The sequence below is a fragment of the Heptranchias perlo genome, chromosome 41 (assembly GCF_035084215.1).
Source record: "Heptranchias perlo isolate sHepPer1 chromosome 41, sHepPer1.hap1, whole genome shotgun sequence".
Classification (NCBI taxonomy): domain Eukaryota; kingdom Metazoa; phylum Chordata; class Chondrichthyes; order Hexanchiformes; family Hexanchidae; genus Heptranchias; species Heptranchias perlo.
In genome coordinates this window covers 11,933,761-11,957,461 of record NC_090365.1, presented here as the reverse complement: position 1 = coordinate 11,957,461, position 23,701 = coordinate 11,933,761, and the positions used below count along the sequence as shown (strand labels likewise).

At 39.6% G+C, this 23,701-nt stretch overlaps 2 protein-coding genes across 9 annotated transcripts in view; one reads left to right on the top strand and one right to left on the bottom strand.

Moving 5' to 3' along the window:
• Positions 1-23,701, bottom strand: part of LOC137306054 (ryanodine receptor 1-like) — a 332,570-nt gene that overhangs the window by 257,158 nt on the left and 51,711 nt on the right. For all 8 annotated transcript variants that reach the window (XM_067975094.1, XM_067975097.1, XM_067975096.1 and 5 more), the window contains exons 21-23: positions 21,453-21,726; positions 20,318-20,429; positions 17,839-17,971 (exon numbers count right to left, since the gene is read on the bottom strand). In XM_067975094.1, coding sequence (XP_067831195.1) covers positions 17,839-17,971; positions 20,318-20,429; positions 21,453-21,726 — 519 coding nt within the window. The remainder of the gene's footprint in view (positions 1-17,838; positions 17,972-20,317; positions 20,430-21,452; positions 21,727-23,701) is intronic.
• msantd1 (Myb/SANT-like DNA-binding domain containing 1) lies at positions 528-8,399 on the top strand. Its single transcript, XM_067975102.1, has 3 exons — positions 528-848; positions 4,085-4,363; positions 6,983-8,399. Exons 1-3 carry the CDS (start codon positions 595-597, stop codon positions 7,239-7,241), a joined length of 792 nt encoding a protein of 263 aa, XP_067831203.1. The 5' UTR covers positions 528-594; the 3' UTR covers positions 7,242-8,399.

The following is a 23,701-nucleotide window of genomic DNA, read 5'->3' as shown; positions in this document are numbered from 1 at the left end:
GGATAGCATTTTCTGAAGCTAAATTACAGTATTTTTCTGTTGATAATGACTGAAACTGTGGACAATGTGGCTAGTCACGTGGAATAAATGTATTTCAGGCTTTCAGTTCTTAATTACATTAATTAATACTTCTGACAGATGGTTAATTCAAAGGTTTCAACTGAAAGCTTTTAGAATTAAAGAGCAACCTGCAATATATGGAGAGAACCAATTAAAAGCTTTTAAGCAAGAAGCATCATCAGTTAGGCCATTACTGATACAATGTTACCCTGGCAACAGCCACTTTACTGCAAGAGCTAACAGGCACCAGCTCAAAAAGCTTTAAGTATTTAAATACAGCAGAGAATGCCAAAATCCTGCACCCTTGACAGACGGTAGCATTCTGGAAGCTTTCATCCAAAAGCTTTCACTTGAAAGAACTTGTGTTAGTCATCCATCACCAACCCTTTTATCTAAAACCTTTTGAATGTTTTCTAAAAGGGTTTTAGAAAAGCTTGCCAGAATCTAAAAGCTTTTCAATTAGTCATCAGTCATGAACTCTCAGTGATAAGATGTTTAAACCTTCTTCTCACGATATGTTGATGTATTTCTAAAATGGCAGCTTGTAACAGTGGCAGCAGCAGTTCAGCTGCTCAGATAGACAAACCCAAAAGATCAAGTAACTGGACTGAGGTTGAAACAAGAGCTCTGATACGCATATGGAATGAATATTTATCAGACCTTCGAACAGCCAAGAGAAATGCTAAAGTATATGAAAAAATAGCTGAAGAATTTTTTGAAGCTACTGGGATAAGTCGTGATAAGGATCAAATAAGAACTAAAGTTACTAATTTGACCTTTCAGTACAGGTAAGCACTATGTATGTAATGTAAAATATGATTAAACCTCAAATACTGGTTTCTCTGAGGATAATATTTTCTGTATTAATACTGTACTGTTCATTAATTCTTTGAATAATCAGTATCTCTGCAAAATGTCATAAGCTTTTTGCAATTTTATTGTAGATTTAATGTAGGAGTCCAGAACACATTGAGCAATAGACTTTGGCTTAATTCAAGGATTCTTAAAGTAAACTTAAAAGGTATAGCCTTTTAATAAGTTTTTGGTGGTCAAATTTTCCTTCAGTACTCAATGGGTTAAAAATGTCTGTGTCCCCTGTACATGCGTTCACCAAATTATTTGTTTAACTGGTGGCTTTTTGGATCAAGCAGCTGATCACTTGGCTACCAAGTGGAAAATTTCCTTTTTTGAGTTCCAATGCTACTTCATACTCTAAGTCGCCTACCTTAGTCTACCTTATTGTGGGAAGGAGGACGTGTAGGTCAGAAGGGAAAAATAACGGCACCAATTGCCCCTTTGCAATTTGCTATTAAGTTCATATTCCTTAAGTCCATTCTATATACCAGATATGGAGTGCTGAGGTTGCAAAATAAGCATGTCACATCTGTCAAATGCCAATTGAGTGGAGGATGGCAAATGTTATAGGCCTGTTCAAAAAACTGGAAAGGAATATTTCAGGTCATTGCAGACTAAGCCTTATGATGGTAGTAGGGAAATTGCTATAAGAGAAAACATTAGTGAAGGCTAGAAAGGTATTGGAAATTGGGGACAGACCATTCCAGATTCGTATAGGGCAGGTCATGCTTGACTAAAATAATCAAAATCTTCAAGGAAGGTTATGCAGTAGATGTTATATATTTGGCCTCTCAAATTATTTAATAAAGAAGTATAAGACAAGATATTAAAAGTCAAGTGGGAGCATGGATGCAGGATAGCTGATGAATAGCAGGAGTAAATGGATGTTTCTTGAATTGGTATGCACAGAGGGGCTAATATAAAAATCTTCCAAATTAGGAGCTTGGTACACTGCAAGGAATAATTCAGGAGAGTACAGAAGAATATATACAGGTTAAGGGCAGATATGTGACAAATGTAGTTCAACGTAGGTGTCAGCCTTGACTAAGTGGTAGCACTCTTGCCTCTGAGTCGGAAGGTTGAGAGGCAAGTTCCACTCCAAAGATTTGAGCACATAATCTAGGCTGACACTCCAGTGCAGTACTGAGGGAGTGCTGCACTTTCAGAGGTGCCATCTTTCAGATGAGCCATCTCAGGTGGACATATAAGATCCTATGGCACCAAAGATGAACAGGGGAGTTCTGCCTGGTGTCCTGGCTAACATTTATCCCTCAACCAACATCACAAATAGATTATCTGGTCATTTATTTCATTGCTGTTTATAGGATTACTTTTTACCATATTACAACAGTGAAGCACTGGTTGTCCTGAAGTTGTTAAAGGCGCCATATAAATGCAAGTTCTTTCTTTAATGTAAAGTAGAACTTCTGGGAAAAACAGAATGAAAGTATAACTTAAAATGGTAAAAGTCTCAATGGAGAGCAGTAGAAGAGAAATTTAGAAGTATAGATACACAGATCTTTAAAAGCAACACTGCAAGTAGGGGAATGCTATTAACAAGAGCAAATGGGATTCTGGATTTATATATGTACAAATTGATAATGAATCTTTGCAATACATTGGTTAGACCAGTTAGAATGCTGTGTGCAGTTTTAGGCACCCTATTACACAAAGGATATTAGAGCCATGGATAAAATACAATATAGATTTACTAGAATGACATCAATGGTGAGAGTTGAAGTACTAGAACTCTATTCACCACAGTGAGGAAGTTAAGGGTGATCCAACAGAAGTGTTCAAAGTTTTGAAAGGATAGTTAAAGGTTATTTTGTCAATGAATCAAAAACAAGAGGGCTTAAATTTAGGATTATACTAAAAGCAGGTTAATATATTTTTATCATACAAAGTTATTAGAATATGGAATACATTACTTAAATGGCCATACAAGCGGAGTCAGTCACGGCATTTAAGAAGGAATTAAACATTTGAAGAATATTAATGAATTCATGGAAAAAGCAGGCCGATTGGGATTAGAATAAATTGTTCGGATATGCAGCTTATACTGACACTAGGTACAATGGGCTGAGTGGCTTCCTCCTTTGCTGAAAGTTCAATGATTCTGTAAAGTTCCAGCACTGTAGTGAGGGTCTAATTTTTATTGAGGTAAATTTGCATTGGAGTTCGCCATATAGCAGACAAAAAGGCCTTATTAACTATTTGAATTATTTATAGAATGGAAATAGAGGTGCATACCTCCTCCATACAATAGGCAAAAAGGCCTTATTAGCTGCAGTCTGAATATAGTCATTTCACTTGTACTTTGGAGTATTGGATAGCTTACCTCCTAATACTGTTCCCTTTCGTACTCTTACTAGATAGAAGGGAGAGGGAGCAGTATTGAATCCTGGTAACAACAACTGCAAATTTCAGGAAGTCTGTACAGTAACCCTTCACTACTGCTAGTCGTCACTGTAAATGCTCTCTAGCATGTATTTTATTCAGCAAAGAAAAACGATCTCAAAAAGCAATATCATCCATGTAAAGCTGAATCCTAGGTAATGTTAACAATTAGATGTTATACTTGGATTCTACATAATGCAATGAATGAATTGGACTCCATGTTGAAATTCTATTATGGATAGAGTGTGGATTTATGTAAGCTTGACTACATAATTATAAAACTGATAATATTTCTCTTTTAAGCAGGCCAAATCATTAGAGCAGATGGCCACATCAGTGGTTTCTGGCCATGTGCTTATTAGATCATGTACTCTTTGACGCTGTTTATCGAAGTATCATGCAAAAAAACTAACAATTTACCGGACTCATTTGTTAAAGTTTCAATACTTTATCAAACATACATGTCAATTGTAAAATGGCATTTTTTTCCACTGTCTACAGCTATAGGATTACAGCATTCTACATTATTGCAGTTTAATAAAATTTAAAGATTGTTTTTCATTATGTAATTCCTTATGTCATCTTTTTCTCTGAGGGGAGGGGTTAGCACTGCCCTTCTGACTTAACCATATAAATCAATAAAATCTCTACCTTCCAATCAATAATGTAATATCCTATTATAATTAAGTGAAATTACAGTACTAAACTTGTTCACTTCCTTGAGTTATAATGCAAAACGTTTCAAACTAATACCTCATTTTTCCATTAGAAAACTCAAAGCTACATGTGGAAATGGAGCTTCATCTTCATATTGGCCATACTATGAGGGTATCCACAGGATGCTCTCTCAATTCCCTGGACAGGATGAAACTAGTATATCTGAAAGCGTATCACAGATACCTTCAGCTTCCAAATCAGAAGCTCCCTCACCCCCACCGGAACAAACAACACATCTAAGTGTATCTGATGATGTCTTGCTATCCGAGGGAAGTTCTTGTGAGTCTGATCTCATGGAAAATTCATCTAGTTTTCATTCTTCACAACTCAGGTGAGTCAAATATAAGTACTATTTACATTTTAATTTTGGATAGAGTCCAAATTGGAGTGACTTAGGTTTGAGAGACTTTACTCTCAAGTCATTTGCATATGGATCATGGAGATAGCTGGTCACTTGCCAATTCAGTTGTTGTTAAAATGAGCTTTGCTTAGCAAAATTTATTTTCATTTGGTTAACCTGGTAATTCAGAAGGATAGATGGCAATCAACCAACTCTCTCCATCCATATTTTTCTCCGCATCAGGAGAGTTTTGCAAAGCAGGCCGACAGGAGTAACGTATCAACAGAAAATGCCAGTCAAGATTGGGGTTCAAATTTGTTTCCTAAGTGGGACTTCTCTGAACTAATTCTGTTATACCAGGTTTCCTTGATTCCCAATTTTAAGACTAGTGGACAAAATCCTCCCCAAAGACATGCAAGTTTTCCAGATTCATCCCCATCCATTTACATTGTAATATAAGTATTCTGCTGTTAGCTGAAGTGTTATGTTTACACCTGTTTAACAATCCCCTGAAGTTCTACAGTTGTCTCTCTAACATTTTTCCTGCAGTTCACCTTTGTTTCATGTTTGACCAATAAGGTTAGAAAAAGATTTTATTGAACTGCAAAAGTTGTAAGGTTTAATAATATTATTCACTGCATAAAAAAGTAAAATATAACTGAATCTAAATAAGCTGAATCTACCTTATGCTATCCAGAAGGTAGCTTGTTTAAACCTGGAACATAAAAATAGGGTAGCTCATTTTTGGCAGCGCTGACACGATGGGCCGAATGGCCTCCTTCTGTGTCATAAATTTTCAATATTCTAGGAATGAGAAAAGGCCATTTTGTCCATCCAGCCAGACATTCAAGTTTATGGTCTGAACTCGAGACAGACCAGCTTGGGTGTCTCCTATTTCAGGTCTAAGTTACTTCCCCCCAATCACTGTTTTACATGGAATTTCTCCAACTCCTTCATGAATGCTCAGCCAAGTTAGCGTTCAGTTTACTCTTCTCCATAAGTTCATGACTTCCAAAAGGAAACAAGTTACTCGTTAATTTGTCTTAGCACAAATTTTTTGCCAGCTTATCTTGCCCTCCGATTGTTTTCCCTGGTTTTTACAAAAAAGACTCCTCTGCATACAATTTGTTAATTCTCATCCTGACTTCAGTCTTGTCTCCTCCTTCAATCTATATATAGGTTTATACTGATAAGAGGGTTTAACGAAAAGCATTTATAAACTGCACTTCTACTCAGGCATAGAATTCAAACTTTAGATGAGGAGATAGAGAAATACTTGCGTTGGCTACACTTTGAAGTGATCTAAAATTAGATCTTAGCAATTTCCCACTAAAAGCAATGAAGCAGCCTCACATAGTTCTCAAGACATTTTTCTATTAATTTTTTATAACTAAATATGTAATCTTTGAGACTACAACTTTGCGAGGCGTATGTATTAAAGAAGGAATCTTAAAACTAACTTCTCCCATTGTTGGCCAGAATTGGCATTCTAGTAGGTCAGACTTCCACCTGTCCCTCAGTCACTGTCTGAGCCCTAATCTAGAAAGGTGGGTTGGAGTTCATCCCACGTGCACGGCTGGCTCCCGGCGCCAAGGGGGAGCCTGTCATTGCTCGGCCGCAAAGTCCAATAAATGCTGCAGCAGGAGGCTGCCAGGCAGCTAAAGGGGCAGAGAGCTGGAGATTGGCTTCCTGGTAGGGCTCAGTAGAGTCCAAAGCCTACACAAGGTGGTAAGTGGGGGCAAGATTGGAGGGAGAGGAGACAGCTACCAGGTCCTCTTCCTCCATGGTGGGGGACCTCAGAGCCAATGGTGCTGCTTCCCAAGGCACCTTCCTCATGGCAGCCCTGGGAAGCAGCAGTAACTGGGGCGAGCAGAAGGGATGTCCGCTGGATATCTGGCAACCACCCTCTCACCATTTGCATGCAGTGGACAAGAAATGAGTGGCCAGCAACAATAGCAGTTGCGACAGGAGGAGGCAAATCCTGGTCAGGATAGTAAGGCAATGATAGACCTCACCGCCCGCATTTTCCAGCATTCTCTGCTGCGATCCTGCCCGATTTCGGACAGGATTTTGGGGGAGATTCCTGGCTGTTGTAACAGCAATTCACACCATCAGAAAAGCATAAATACCAAGAACTGAGTTGAGGCTGCCAAACTCTCTTCCTATAGAACTTTTGCAGCCAGCAAAGATGATGTTCATTCCAGTCTGGCTGGATTTGAATCCAGGTCCCAGAGGTGAAGTGACACTTGCCAGCCCACTGTGCCATCTAGTGCCCTAGTTGATTACTTCATCTCACAAATGGTGGGCGATTTTCAACTACTGGCCGCCTGTTACCCGTCTGAATATCGGGCGGCCAGGTTCAAAATTGGTGGGGTATCTGTCGAATTTCTTCCCCAGTGCTTTGTTTTTCTGCTAAAGTGATTTCAATTATTCAGCAGTTTAACATATCACTAACAGTTCTACTTTTAGTCACACAATCTACCGAGCTAATACGTTTTGATGGCATCAGCTTTAAATGTGTGAGCAAGCTGTCGGAAAATAGAAATTGAACCTGTAATGTAGTGCATGCATTATAGATAAGCACTCTGTAACTCCTTTTTATCACTGCAGATATGAACCACAACCCATTAAAAAGAGGAAAGCATCAAACGCTGATTTACATAAGAAGCGTTTAAGACTAATGAAGTCAATGCTGGAAGAACAAAAGAAAATAAGTGCAGCCGTGGAAGAAACAAACAGAGAGGTGCAGAGAATCCTTGACCAACAAACTCTCTTATTAAATCAAAGCTTGCAGCTGCAGAAACACATGTTACATTTGTTAGAAAAAGTAGTTTGCCAGTATAGTGCAAAAAAGGCAAATGTTTTTTAATAGTAAATGCAGCCTGGGACTATTTAAATATCTAATTTTTAAAGAAATGATGGCAAAACGACTGTAAATATGATCAATTACACACAATATATACACGTTTTAAAATGCAGTAGCATTTAGCACTCCAACAATCAGCACCGTTGCATTATCAGGCAATTGATTTTCACCAGTAGCAGCAAAAATACTCTGTCATCTCGCAATGCTCCCTCATCCTAAGGACAATGGTAGAAATGCAGCAGTTCGCTGGTAGAGGCAGCTGAATCCTCATCAGTCAGGGTTTAAAAACGCAACTGCCTATTTTGCCCTTACTCAGTCACTAATAAAAAACAGATCTAATTAAAAGTTGGGGTTATCTCCATTTTTGTGGCAGTTACACTCTCAAAACTGAGAACTTATTCAGTGTGATATGGGAATCCAGCATTTTTATTTTTTTATATATATATTAGTGACAAAGCAAATCATTCTGAATTACTTAAATTTGAAGAACATAATCCTTAACAATATACAGGAATAATAATTGTCCACCAAAGCAGTCTGCTGATAAATTAATAGTACTGTGACAAATATGGAAATTTCTGTATTTATTTGATGTCAGATAGTTGGGGTAAATCTAATTTAAAACTGGCTTCAGCCAGCTGTGTTTCTGGGAAGATCTCATTGTTCTGTAGCAAAATTGATATGTGGTGAGCCATGCACATAACTGGCAACATGCAATCAGACCCAGTCATCGTGTTCAACAATAAATGGCTTTTCTTTGTTGTTTCAATGCCTTTGTTCAATTAACCCAAAAAAGTTGCTTGTTGGTTGGAATAGTTTTTGAAATGTTGACTTGCATGTACTGAAAACAATGGAATAATCTCTTTAAATGTTGATTGGGCTTTTTCAGGGAAATGTCTGGAGGAAGCAGCAATATTCAGATATTAACACCTCAGCTCATAAGGTGTAAAATCTGTTGAACTCTTGTTTGTTTACTTTCAGGAAACAATTGTAATATTAAAGGTATCCCATGCTATAAGTCACAGCTCTGTTCTCAGCTTTAGTTCTGGCAAGAGATCTGAACTGAAATTTCCATTCTCCATATACATCACACCTTAAAGAAACAAACCTGACTTTCATCAAGAAGTCCTGTTTGCTCATCAGACTTTAAGAAACATTCTAAAAAAGGTATATTAAGCCCTTGTGGACTAATTATATATTTAATGTTTTATTAAAGTATTGTGTGCTTTCGGTATCTTGCTATGTCTTACTGGTTCTATGTATTATTCAGCTTGTAAATAAATCTGACCAAATCGTTTTAGCCTATACACATTGCTCTGTGTGTTATTTTCTTCCTTTTGGAAGGAAGTGACGAGCATCATAATTGATTTACATTTTAGTTATTGATATACCACAATTAGAGGCTAGTTGTTAAAGGTAGTACGCTAATCCCATGCATATATGAAGGGGCAGGTTTCTGTTTATAGAAGTCCCAGTCTGCTTATGAAAATTACCGTTTTAATTATGAACAGAACACAAGTGTTGGGAGAAAGCCTGAACTATAACAAGCACATTATTATTTACACAGCCCTGGGGAACAAAGGTAGGATTTACTGTCAGCTAATTGTGCTACTTTCCAAAAAGGCCCAATTTAATTATAGAACTGAATCCTCTTATTGTACATTGTATTTGTCTATTGTAAAATATGTTCCAACATTGAATTCTAAATAGAGTTCCAATGTATTAATACTATTATTTAACTCTGAGCTTGCCTTTTTAAATAAATGCTATTGTAAAATTAATGTATAACCAGTTCTCCTTCCTTGAGTCAGTGAGCTTAAATGTTGCTAGATTATTGTAAAGGAACATAGAAACAGGAGTAGGCCATTCAGTCCGATCATCGCTGATCTGTATCACAACTCCATTTACCCGACTTTGCTCCATATCCCTTGATACCCTTACCTAACAAAAAAAATCTAACGATCTCAGTCTTGAAAATTTCAATTTACCCAGCATCCACAGCGTTATGACAGTTTTCCAGATTTCCACTACCCTTTGTGTGAAAAGATTACACGCCTTTGTTCTGGATTCCGCCACCAGAGGAAATAGCTTCTCTGTATTGACCCTATCAAATCCTTTTATTATTTTGAACATCTTGATTAGATCACCCCTCAGCCTTCTGAACTCAAGGAAATACAAGCCAAGTAAAGGAGCAATGCAACTGGTTCAAATAGAAATCTGTAAAAGAAAATATTTCAGAATGAGTCTGGTCGCTCAAAATTAGTACTTCAAGTTGAGAAGGCTGTTAAAAGAAGCATATGAGATCCTGGGCTTTATTAATAGAGGCACAGAGTACAAAAGCAAAGAAGTCATGCTAAACCTTTATAGAACACTGGTTAGGCCACAGCTGGAGTACTGTGTTCAATTCTGGGCACCACACTTTAGGAAAGATGTCAAGGCCTTAGAGAGGGTGCAGAAGAGATTTACGAGAATGGCGCCAGGGATGAGGGACTTCAGTTATGTGGAGAGACTGGAGAAGCTGGGATTGTTCTCCTTAGAACAGAGAAGGTTAAGGAGAGATTTGATCGAAGTGTTCAAAAGCATGAAGGGTTTTGACAGAGTAAATAAGGAGAAACTGTTTCCGGTGGCAGAAGGATTGATAACCAGAGGACACAGATTTAAGGTGATCGACAAAAGAACCAGAGACAACATGAGGAAACATTTTTTTTAACGCAGCGAGCTGTAATCATCTGGAATGTAAAGCCTAAAAGGATGGAGGTAGCAGAGTCAATAGTAACTTTCAAAAAGGAATTGGATAAATACTTGAAGGGAAAAAAATTACAGGGTTATGGGGAAAGAGCAGGGGAATGGAACTAATTGGGTAGCTCTTTCAAAGAGCCGGCAGAGGCACGATGGGCTGAATGGCCTCCTCCTGTGCTGAACCTACTATGATACCATGAAGTCTTTAACCTGGAAATATTAGCTTACCTCTGTTCTGTCTATTCTACTAATGTTCAGTTGTGTTTTGTATTTAAATAGGGAACTTCCAGCTAATTATATAAGGCTACAGAAAACACACTGGTACATTCATTATAATTTTATAAGGTCAGCTTGTATGACCTATACAGCGCCATTCCACACCTAATTGGGTCCAAGTTTCCTGAAGATATGAGGGAAGTGTCTGTTATATGATGCAACCATAGAATCATTACAGAAGGAGGCCATTCAGCCCATCGAGCCTGTGCTAGCTCTTTGTAAGAGCAATCCAGTTAGTCCCATCTCCCCGTAAGCCCTGCAAATTTTTTCTCTTCAAATATTTATTTAATTCCTTTTTGAAAGCCACAATTTAATCTACATCCACCACCCTTTCAGGCAGTGTATTCCTAATTACTCGTTGCGTAAAATAGTTTTTCCTCACATCGCCTTTGGTTCTTTTGCCAATCATCTTAAATCTGTGTCCTCTGGTTCTTAACACTTCTGCCAATGAGAACAGTTTCTCTTTATTTCCTTTAATCTAAACCCTGAAATTGGCCCTCCTCCAATTAAGTATTTTTACTCTAGATTGCTCCCTGTCCTTTTCCACAACTATTTAAACCTTATGATACTATGATCACTGTTCCCTAAATGTTCCCTCACTGACACTTGCTCCACTTCATCCACCTCATTTCCTTGAACCAGATCCAGCAATGCCTCCTTCCTCGTTGGGCTAGAAACATACTAATCAAGAAAGTTCTCCTGAACACACTTCGGAAATTCCTCCCCCTCTTTGTCCTTTATACTATTACTATCTCAGTCTATATTAGGATAGTTGAAGTCTTCCATTTTCGCTACTCTATAGTTCTTGCACCTCTCCCTGCAAATTTGCTTCTCTATATCCTTCCCACTAGCTGGTGGCCGAAAGAATACACCCAGTAGTGTAATGGCACTTCTACGGTTTCTTAACTCTAACCAGTAGAGCACTTCATACATTTAACTCATTAAAACCATCTTTTTAATCCATCAGATGCCTCCTTGCCCTGGGATAATGAAACATGGGTGTGGGGAGGGGTAAAGAAATGGCAATAACAGAAATTTTACCCTGATTTTACTTATATCTTGCACATTTCTAAGTTTTCATCATCACTAGAAATGTGTGGGATGTGGATAAAAGCACTGAGTCTAGATTGGATTCTTCTGCTAATGTCAGGAATTTCAGGGTGTATTATCCTAACTGGGGACAAAATAGCAACTGTAGTAATTAAGACAGATATAACTAGGACTAGGACAAAAAAGATTCCTCTTCCTTTTCCTCCTTTTGGGCATATCCTTCCGCCATCTCGGTAGAATTAGGATCTCTTCTTGGACATCTTCATAGATCCCATTACTTACATTGAGTTACATGTGTCTTCAGCACAGAAACAGGCCATTCAGCCCAACTGGTCTATGCCGGCATTTATGTCCCACACAAGCCTCCTCCTTCAAATCTTCATCTACGTCCATCTATTCCTTTCTCCTTCGTGTGCTTATCTAGCTTCCCCTTAAATGCATCTATACTATTTGCCTCAACTACTCCTTGTGGTAGCGCATTCCACATTCTTACCACTCTTTGGGTAAAGAAGTTTCTCCTGAATTCCCTATTGGATTTATTAGTGACTATCTTATATTGATGAATTCTAGTTTTGGACACCCCCACAAGTGGAAACATGTTCTCTAAGTCTACTCTATCAAACTCTTTCATTATCTTAAAGACCTATATCAGTTGTAAAATCTCACTACGAAAAGTCATAATAAGAATAAAACCGGATGGACCACCCGGCATCGGACCACTATGCACCGGACACGACAAAGGCAAACCAAGCCCAGTCGACCCTGCAAAGTCCTCCTCACTAACATCTGGGGACTTGTGCCAAAATTGGGAGAGCTGTCCCACAGAGTAGTCAAGCAACAGCCTGACATAGCCATACTCACAGTATCATACCTTTCAGCCAATGTCCCAGACTGTTCCATCACCATCTCTGGGTATGTCCTTTCCCACCGGCAGGACAGACCGACCAGAGGTGGTGTTACAGTGATATACAGTCAGGAGGGAGTGGCCCTGAGAGTCCTCAACATTGACTCTGGACCCATGAAGTCTCATGGCATCAGGTCAAACATGGGCAAGGAAACCTCCTGCTGATTACCACCTACCACCCTCCCTCAGCTGATGAATCAGTCCTCCTCTATGTTGAACACCACTTGGAGGAAGCACTGAGGGTAGCAAGGGCACGGAATGTACTCTGGGCGGAGGACTTCAATCTTGACATCACCAAGAGTGGCTCGGTAGAACCACGACTGACCGAGCTGGCCGAGTCCTGAAGGACATAGCTGCCAGACTGGGCCTGCGGCAGGTGGTGAGTGAACCAACACGAGGGAAAAACTTACTTGACCTCGTCCTCACCAATCGACCTGTCGCAGATGCATCTGTCCATGACAGTATTGGTAGGAGTGACCACCACACAGTCCTCGTGGAGACGAAGTCCCGTCTTCACAATGGGGACACCATCCAACGTGTTTTGTGGCACTACCACCATGCTAAATGGGATAGATTCAGAACAGATCCAGCAGCTCAAAACTGGGCATTCATGAGGTGCTGTGGGCCATCAGCAGCAGCAGAATTGTATTCCAGCACAATCTGTAACCTCATGGCCCGGCATATTCCTCTCTACCATTACCAACAAGCCAGAGGATCAACCCTGGTTCAATGAAGAGTTTAGAAGAGCATGCCAGGAGCAGCACCAGGCGTACCGAAAAATGAGGTGCCAACCTGGTGAAGCTACAACTCAGGACTACATGCATGCTAAACAGCGGAAGCAACATGCTATAGACAGAACTAAGCGATTCCACAACTAATGGATCAGATCAAAGCTCTGCAGTCCTGCCACATCCAGTCGTGAATGGTGGTGGACAATTAAACAACTAACGGGAGGAGGAGGCTCTGTAAACATCCCCATCCTCAATGATGGTGGAGTCCAGCACGTGAGTGCAAAAGACAAGGCTGAAGCGTTTGCAACCATCTTCAGCCAGAAGTGCCGAGTGGATGATCTATCTCCTCCCGAAATCTCCACCATCGCAGAAGCCAGCCTTCAGCCAATTCGATTCACTCCATGTGATATCAAGAAACAGCTGAGTGCACTGGATACAGCAAAGGCTATGGGCCCCGACAACGTCCCGGCTGTAGTGCTGAAGACTTGTGCTCCAGAACAAGCTGCGCCTCTAGCCAAGCTGTTCCAGTACAGCTACAACACTGGCATCTACCAGACAATGTGGAAAATTGCCCAGGTATATCCTGTCCACAAAAAGCAGGACAAATCCAATCCGGCCAATTACCGCCCCATCAGTCTACTCTCAATCATCAGCAAAGTGATGGAAGGTGTCAGCGGCATTTACTCACCAATAACCTGCTCACCGATGCTCAGTTTGGGTTCCGCCAGGACCACTCGGATCCAGACCTCATTACAGCCTTCGTCTAAACATGAACAGGAGAGCTGAATTCCAGAGGTGAGGTGAGAGTGACTGCCCTTGACATCAAGGCAGCATTTGACCGAGTGTGGCACCAAGGAGCCCGAGTAAAATTGAAGTCAATGGGAATCAGGGGGAAAACTCTCCAGTGGTTGGAGTCATACCTAGTACAAAGGAAGATGGTAGTGGTTGTTGGATGCCAATCATCTCAACCCCAGGACATTGCTGCAGGAGTTCCTCAGGGCAGTGTCCAAGGCCCAACCATTTTCAGCTGCTTCATCAATGACCTTCCCTCCATCATAAGGTCAGAAATGGGGATGCTCGCTGATGATTGCGCAGTGTTCAGTTCCATTCGCAACCCCTCAAATAATGAAGCAGTCCGAGCCCACATGCAGCAAGACCTGGACAACATCCAGGCTTGGGCTCATAAGTGGCAAGTAACATTCGCACCAGACAAGTGCCAGGCAATGACCATCTCCAACAAGAGAGAGTCTGACCACCTCCCCTTGACATTCAACCGCATTACCATTGCCGAATCCCCCACCATCAACATCCTGGGGGTCACCATTGACCAGAAACTTAACTGGACCAGCCTTATAAATACTAAACTGGCTACAAGAGCAGGTCAGAGGCTGGGTTTTCTGCGGCGAGTGACTCACCTCCTGACTCCCCAAAGGCTTTCCACCATCTACAAGGCACAAGTCAGTGTGATGGAACACTCTCCACTTGCCTGGATGAGTGCAGCTCCAACAACACTCAAGAAGCTCGACACCATCCAGGACAAAGCAGCCCGCTTGATTGGCACCCCATCCACCACCCTAAACATTCACTCCCTTCACCACCGGCGCACAGTGGCTGCAGTGTGTACCATCCACAGGATGCACTGCAGCAACTCGCCAAGGCTTCTTCGACAGCACCTCCCAAACCTGCGACCTCTACCACCTAGAAGGACAAGTGCAGCAGGTACATGGGAACAACACCACCTGCACGTTTCCCTCCAAGTCACACACCATCCCGACTTGGAAATATATCGCCGTTCCTTCATCGTCGCTGGGTCAAAATCCTGGAACTCCTTTCTTAACAGCACTGTGGGAGAACCTTTACCACACGGACTGCAGCGGTTCAAGAAGGTGGCTCACCACCACCTTCTCAAGGGCAATTAGGGATGGGCAATAAATGCCGGCCTCGCCACGACGCCCACATCCCATGAACGAATAAAAAAAGTCACTCCTCAGCCTTCTCTTTTCTAAAGACAAGAGCTCCAGCCTGCTTAGTCTTTCCTGATAAGTATACCCTCTCAGTTCTGGTATCATCCTTGTAAATCTTTTTTGCACCTTCTCCAATGCCTCTATATCCTTTTTATAATATGGAGTACTGTGCACAGTTCTGGTCTCGAAGTGTGGTCTAACCAAGGTTCTATACAAATTTAATATAATTTCTCTGCTTTTCAATTCTCTCTAGAAATGAATCCCAGTGCTTGGTTTGCCTTTTTTATGGCCTTATTAACCTGCATCGCTACTTTTAGTGATTTGTGTGTCTGTACCCTTAGATCCCTTTGTACCTCTACCCCATTTAGACTATTTCTAAGCAACACGTGGCCTCTTTATTCTTCCTTGCAAAATGCACCACCGCACACTTATCTATATTGAAATTTATTTGCCAATTACACGCCCATTCTGCAAGTTTATTAATATCTTCTTAATTTTAATGCATTCTTCCTTTGTATTAACTCACATTTCGTGTCATCTGCAAATTTTGAAATTGTACTTCCAATTCCCGAGTCCAAATTGTCAATGTCAATTGTGAATAACAGTGGTCCCAGCACTGATCCCTGTGGAACACCACTTCCCGCAGTTTGCCTTTCCGAGTAGCTATCCGTAACCCCTACTCTCTGTTTTCTGATTTGTAGCCAGCTTGCTATCCATTCTGCTACCTGTCCCCTGACTCCACATGCTGTGACCTTATTCATGAGTCCGCTATGTCATACTTTATTGAAAGCCTTTTGAAATTCAAAATATATTACAACTACTGCAATACCCTTGTCTACTCTTTCCATTACTTCTTCAATGAATTCAATAAAGTTGGTCAAGTATAACTTTCCCTTTCTATCTTAAATGTCTTTACACCTTTCTTGATCTCTTCTTCTAATGACATACCCACCTTGTTCGTCTCCCTGGTAAATACTGAGGCAAAGTAACTATTCAATATTTCTGCCATTTCGCTGTCATTACCTGTGAGTTGATCTTATGCATCCCTTAATGGCCTTTTCCCTAGCCTGATTTTTCTTTTGTCATTTATATGTCTGTCAAATTTAATTTCGGTAGTTCCTCTTTGCTTTCCTAACTGTTATTTTGACATCCTTCCTAGCCTCTTCATATTTCCTTTTGTCATCCTCTCCTTTATTGTCTATGTACTTAGAGTAGCCTTTTTTTTAAAGTTTCAGTTTTACCCATATCTCTTTATTCATCCATGGTATTTCATTATTGGCTAGTTTGTTCTTGCTTTTTAGAGGAATATATTTCTCCTGAACTCTACTAATCACTTAAATATTTCCTATTGCTTTTCTATCTCTTTGCCAATTTTTTTTCCAGTTTACCTTCCCGAGTTCCATTCTCATCCCCTCAAAATTATGTCTTTCTCAATCATTATTTTATACCTTATTATGTTATGACGCTATTGCCTAGATGTTCCCCTATGCTTACTTCTCTTACCTGCTCCGGTTCATTTCCCATTACTAGATCCAGCAGCGATTCCTCTCTTGTTGGGCTTCTCACATACAAGGTAAGAAAGGAGTCCTGTACACACTGTAAAAATTCTATTCCCTTTTCCCTACCTCTTCTTGCCAATTTATTTGGGGGTAGTTGAAATCTCCCATGATTATTATTTGATTTTTTTTTTTACTCATTTCATAGATTTGCCTAAATATTTCTTATTCTACTTCCCTTCCACTATTAGGTAGTCTGTAGAATATGCCTCTTAACCTGATCGGTCCCTTCTTATCCTTTGTCTCATATGGATTCTGTTCCTATCTTAATATTGTCCCTTTTTTCTAGTGCAATCATTTATGGCTGATTTGTAGAGAGCTAATTCAGCTGGCAGTTTTGGCTGGTTCTGATGAATGGCTAGTGATGTCAATGGCATCAGTATTAATCCTGGGGTTAGAAAATGGATTGTTTCAATAATCTATACAAATGCTGCCATATTAGCTGTAAAATCTCACAGGGCTGAAGAAATGGATTCAAGACCAATTTTTAGGTAAGTGGAGAGAAGACTGTCCCTAAAGACAGTGGGAGCTGCAGTGGCAAAAAGATTTGGCAACTGAAATCAGTTTCTGCAAGTCTTCCAAAAGCCCCACTTTGACATTAGTTCTGTTAAGATTGGAATCAAAGTGGCTAATATCTCCATCACTGTCGTGCCCTGCATCAGTTATGCTTCAGTTGAAGACTTTGAGACATGCCCCACTTTCTTAGCTGCTGTGTCATGTGTCTTAAGAGCCTAAAGCAGAGCTTGCTTGTAACCAAAGCTGTAAGCCACAGGGAACATAAATGCCATTTCCCCATCCTTTTTTTTACAATATTAAATATAGTTCAGCTAGAGATGAGCTTCCTGGAGGAACCATTTGCAAGAAGGATCAATGGAAGACACTTGTTTGAAGAATTGCCCTCCATTTAATTAAATGGTTACAATGGACCATTTTATTGAGGTTGGAGAAGATATCACACTGTTGGAAATTGTGTGATATAGGAAGACAACATAAGCAAGAAGTTGGTCACTGGGAAGGATCCATTTTGGGAAAAAAAATTAAAAAATCTTAAAAGGGAAATGCTGGCATGATACAAAGGCAAAGAGAGTATCTACCTCAAGTGCTGAGCCTTGACCAAGTGACACTCAATTTGTTTTGATCAGAATTAGTTTCAACGATTTGTAATTCCAAGTTTTACCAAGGGAACAAAAAAACTGTGCAAAATTACTAAATTCTCTGTAAAAGAAGAAACTATCAGAAATACACTGCTTAAAATTAAAATTTGATAATTAAATAGATTTGAACTTTTTCCTGTATGATTTAATGTTTGTGCAGAAGTCACATTTCTGTTTATGACACCAGCAGTGGCCGATTTCTTTCAGCATTAAATGAATTCCTTACCCAATCCAATGCCACTATTATCCAGTAGGTAGCTTAAGTGATCAAACATGGCTCTCTGATTCTGGCGGCTGATACGACAGAAATAGCACAGGAATCGGCAGCAGTTTGTCACCATTCTGGGGAACCGTATCTCCTACAAAAACATGGCATATATTTCAGTGGAAGCTTAATTTTTTTTTACATTAAAAAAATTCACATATACCCATGTGCTGGTGTCATACATAATATCCATTGAAAGTGAAGCTAAAAATGTTGAAGTTTGACAATAGTAGCTTTGGAGTTATAGGTCAACAGGAAAGTTCACCAACCCCACTGAGGCCCCATTGCCAATATGAATGTAAAACATGGTACAATTCGAAGAAAAGCAGGGAGTTTTCCCAGTACCCTAACCAACATATTCGGCCCTCAACCAACACCACCAAAAAATAGATTAAATGGTCATTCATCTCATTTGCTATTTGTGGGACCTTATTGTGAACAATTGGCTGCTGTGTTTGCCTCCATAACAACAGTGAGTGCATCTCATTAGTAATTAATTTATTGTGAAGTGTTCTGAGATATTATTTGGACTGATGAGGCATTTTTTTCTTCCTGAATATAGCTGTCCTCTGCCCACATATTTAATGGCATTTGCACATTCCATAAAGCAATAACTACTGAAAATAAGAAGGGGGATTGCACAATCTGGTGTTTACAGAAAAGAGTGGCACTTGCAGGAAGTGCATCTTGGAAATCGCCTGCACAAGCTCACGATTTTCCAAGATATGCCATCAGCTCCCTGCTGGAAGTGCAGATTTACCCTTTTAAATATCTAATGTTGAATATTATAAAATATTATCTGTTGCAGACCATTGTACTTTAATTTTATTTTGTTACAATATTATTTGCAATGTTGATTTCAAATGTGGCATTTTTTTTTGAGAATCCTTTCAGCAGTTGTAAACAGGGCTTCTGTACTCTCATTTTTAATTGGACCCCATTAATGCAAATCACAAAGCCACTAGCCAGTTGGGGTTTTAGCACATCTTCTAATGCAGCAATTAAGTCAACAAATTGATTTACTGAGGAATAACCTAAAAACTAGGTTAACTATTAACCAGAGCAGGGACTAGGATGAAACCAGACAGAATTCAACAGTGAGCAGCAAAATTAAAGAAAGGACTCTAGAGAAGTAAAATTAGACGAAGAAATAGAGAAATTTAAGTGAATAAAAGCGAGGTCTGTCTGCTTTTCAGAAGTTCTTGCTGGATTCTGAAGATTGTTCAGGATGCAAAATTGTAACAATATGAAACAATTTTGTGCAGTTCCCAAATCTACCTACAGAATTAAATTTGCTGTCTAGGGTTCTTGGGCATAAAATTATATCTTGGGATACTAGTGCACAAACATTTTGTGTGTTCATCTGAAATTCTCTGTGCTATTTCAGTGGGGATGTTAACCTGTTTCAAATAGGCTAGAGGATCGCCCATGGGTTGGCTAATGGTTAGTGGAGGTTATGCTGTTGCAAGACGCGAGTACAAGGATGGGAGCATAGGGAGAAGATTGCACATCTCTACTAAAGGGATTTGGAAAGCAGTTTGTCAGAAATTATTTTAAGAGTCAGCGATTTGTTTTTTTGATTGGTTCCCTGAAAATGAACAGCATGTTCCTCTTAGCCACTGCAGGTAGATAAATATTTCTCCCCTTGCATACCAAACTAACATAAGTAAATAAATCTGTGCATTTCATATAAAAGAGATGTGTAACTCAGGACCATGTGGCTTCATACTTCTTGTTCAGTAGACTGGTATAGGAGATGGGAACTGTGTGTTCGAATTCAGTTTAAGAAGAAGAATGTAGTGAAGGGCAGGGGGAGCTGGAGGCCCCAGCCACCTAAACCCAGGCCTGCTGTTGACATTGATAACTCTGGGAAGCCATGTGAACTCAGTTCCTAAGCGTTTCAGAGTCATAAGTTTCTATTGATAAACACTGTTAGACACATTTTAAACAAATATAATACTGCTATATAGGTAGGCTTAATAATTTTATTGTAAATATTAGAACTTGTTTATGTCCTTAATATATTGCAAACTTTATTTCCAGTACTAAGTTTCTCAGAGTCCAAGATGGCTGCCAAAAGGATTTTCAAAAAATATTTGGAGTAACTTAATGTTTTTTTTAAATTTAGCTGACTGGTCGTTTTCAATCATCCTTAACTTTTAGTGGAGGCTTTGTGGTTTGTGATTGGTACATTCCACCCAGTGAGTAGTCATTTGTCACTGTTTTCTGAATCCATATAGAAAGGTGTGACAAAACATGAACTACTTGCAAAATTATATATCAATACATTGATGGGTTAATTCATCTGCTAAAATAGAGTGAAACCTGTGAAAAAAATCTAATTAAAGTCCTGGGCATTTTCTGTGCAATAAGATGTGACAAAAAGTAAAATATATTTTATGTAGAATTCAGATTAACAGAGTTTAAGACACATTAATACCTTATCACCACCTCCCAACACATTCACCATTACTTCCATAACAGTTTCATGCATGCCCAAAGCACGCATCAAATTTGGATGTTGATAGAAGACTTTGTTGTTCATAATGTTTCTGCAAAGCAATAAAAAAAAAGGTAACAACCATTTGTAAAGGAAATATCTTCTTTACACCTTCATAAAAAATATGTACTAATCTAACAATTTAACCTGTGGAGTAATTTTAATTATTAACTGTCATTGTATAATTTTCAAAATTATTATTTATATTTATTAAACAATGTCACTTTATATTTATTTTCAAGTTCTAGTCCTTCTGTGCTTGCTTGTGGTATAATAGACTATTACTAGTCATTGTAACTCCATTCTCAGTCAGTCCTTCCACGTGGGTCAGGAATCCATCCTCCCTCACTGCTCAAAGTGATGCTTTGATTGCCTTGGTGTATTTATTTGTGGGAGATATTGAGATTGGTATTTGGCTGTTCTGGGTTTTCTGTGGGATTTTTTGGGGAATAATAGTGCGCATTCTTTATTGAATTTTTGATAAGCATTTTTTGCCAGATGATATGGCAGAATTTGGGGGTTTTGAGGGGAGAGGGGAAGGCGGTGGGACTTTTTTGGCTTGGAGTCCCAGATAAATCCATTTCTGTACGAGAAAAAGGGGAGGGGTAGAAATCACATTTGTGGGACAGCACTGAGATGTAATTAAAGCGGTTTGTTGCGGTACAGCAGAGAGCTTTAATGTGCCTCTGGCCCAAGATATTCCTAAATTGGGAGTGCTTGCTTCTCTAGTGCATGCAAACAAATAGAAAACTCTATTCCACTATACTGGCATCCTTCAATGAGAAAAATAAAATAAAATAATTGAATAGAACAGATAGATTCAGATCAAAACTAAATAGCACTTGGACAGTAATTTAGTGTTAGATTAGGTGACTCTGATCTACAAAGTCTACATAAAGGGAAAAGACAATACCAGTGCTTACAGGTTACCATTTCTTTGAGCTGTAGTTCTAGCAAGTGTGGGGGATTCCTCAGTTATGCATTGTAGTTTTAGGTAGATATTCAATCACCTCCTCACACTGAGGTTGAGAAACAAATTTAATTGATGTAGCTACAATAATATCTTTATACATACCCAATGCTCTGGATCATAAGCCGCTCTTCTTCTGGACCCATTTGGACAATGAGCAATGAGCGGATCTGCCCCAGGCATTCCAGCAAATTCATGGTGTCCTCCACAGATGTAGCATTAATGATATAGGCCTTAGGCATAGCACGGATGAGCTCACCGACGCCATCGTACTGTCTGTGGAGCAAGCTGAACATCAACCGCACCAGTTCAGGATTCTGGATGAAGGCTTCCTGGGCCCAATGGACCACAGTGTGAGAAATCAGCTCCTGCAGTGTATCTGTAGCAGAATGTAACACAAACTCTCTATTACATGACCATATAAAATACGTACGAATGCTACCTTTCTGAACCACAGTACATCAAAAATAGAGTTTTCTACAGAAGTGAAAGATCCTTTCATTGCTTGGTATTCATAAGCCCTAAAATTGCAATGTTGGCAATTTCAGGTTTGTATCTGCCCGCATCAGTGCTGAGGAAGGCTGACCTCGTCGACAACTGCGAAGTTAGTCCTTTTCGCGAAATGTAATAAGTTCCCAGCATCTGGAAATTGAGCATTGGGAGCAAAGACCCGGATCAGCAATTCTGTAAGACAGGTTGGTAAAGAAACTTCGGAAATTTGCAAAAATGGCAGACTCCATATCAAATACCTCAATGCAGGGAGTAAAATTAAACAAAATATCTCTGCTTCCACTAACATTTCAATATACTTTTAAAATGGAAAGATAGTTTTAAGAATCCAATTACAGCAGGCCTGGCCAGTGGCTTAATAATTTGCCCATTTCTAATTGTATTATCAAGAGTTTACATATTTTAAAATTATTTGTCCTTAGAATGTGGATGATGCTGACAAGGCTGTACATAGTGCCCATCTTCCTCCCCTCCCCTCCCCTCCCCCCCCCCCACCCCAGCATCCCCCTCAGCGGTACTGCATGAAAGAAGGCAAATCAAAATGGTCAACAGCTAGCATACATTGATTGCCAAGGTGCCATCAACAATATCTGCAGGCCCTGCCATACTACCTAGCAATGACCATGGGGAACTGTTTTTGTAGTGTCCAGATCAGCAGAAAGCTAGTTACAAAGCTCCAAGAACAATTGCAGGTACAATGCAGCATACGGCTGATATATCCAGTGAAAGTAGTGGTCAGCTGTAGTCTGAAACTTGGCTCCACATATTTGCAGGCATGATGCAATGATAAACTATGGCATCATGCCATAGAGTGGCACAGAGGGCGATCCTCCTCACAGCCACTTCATATAGCACATCTCCACTTCAGCAGTTGTCAAATGGGGTCAGGTACTAGATTGCTCAGTCACATTTCTACAAATTTGTGACTGCATCCTGGGTTTCCTTTATTTTTGCCTATCCTTTTACTCACAACCTCCTTGGCGAGAGTCAATATAAAAAACAAAGTAAGCAAATATTTGCAGCAGATTAAATTCAAATGACTGCATTAGTTTTGTCTCAGTTACATTTCTGCAAGATTCAATAATCACATGGAGGACATTATTTTGTATTATATTTTGTTTTAAAAATAAAAAAGTGAAATGCTTTGGGACATTGATGCTGTCATTTGTTTTCTTACAAGTTGTTCTAGAAATATCCTAGGCTTCAATGAATTATATAGGAGATGTTCTAAATTGTTATAGATTGACTGTAACAATGCTGAATAAACATGTTTCAAATCCCCATCTGATCCCACTGGGAAAATTCCCAGCAAGTTTCTCTTAAAAGTTTTACTTCATGTCCCTTAATTTCATCCAGTGATATAATTATGAAGACACTGCTGTATCAGTGATTGACCTTTTGAAACATTGAAGGAATTAAGGTATTTCACCAGTCTTTGTCATCCAAGTAGTTGTTCTTTTTAACTTCTTAGAGAACCAGTGGCAAATAACAGCAAAAGGTTCAGGTATCATTAATTGCTACACACATAAGGATACAGCGTTTTTAAGGTGTGGTACAAAGAATGCCATTTGCTTTAGTATTAGTACATAACATGCATTAACATTATTGCTAATATACAATCATTAGGTATTTACTTATAAGTGTCCTTAAAATGTCAATCATCATTGAACAGAATTCCAACAGGTTCTTTGCCTGGTCCTCAAGCTGACCCAATAGATAGATGAGGCTAAAATGATTTTACACCTTGGTCAGCATTGCCTATAGCTCTGGTAAAGGGACAGTAGGTGATCTTGCACACTTGAGGTTTACTACTTCCGACATCACCTGGTGCCACTTGCTAAATT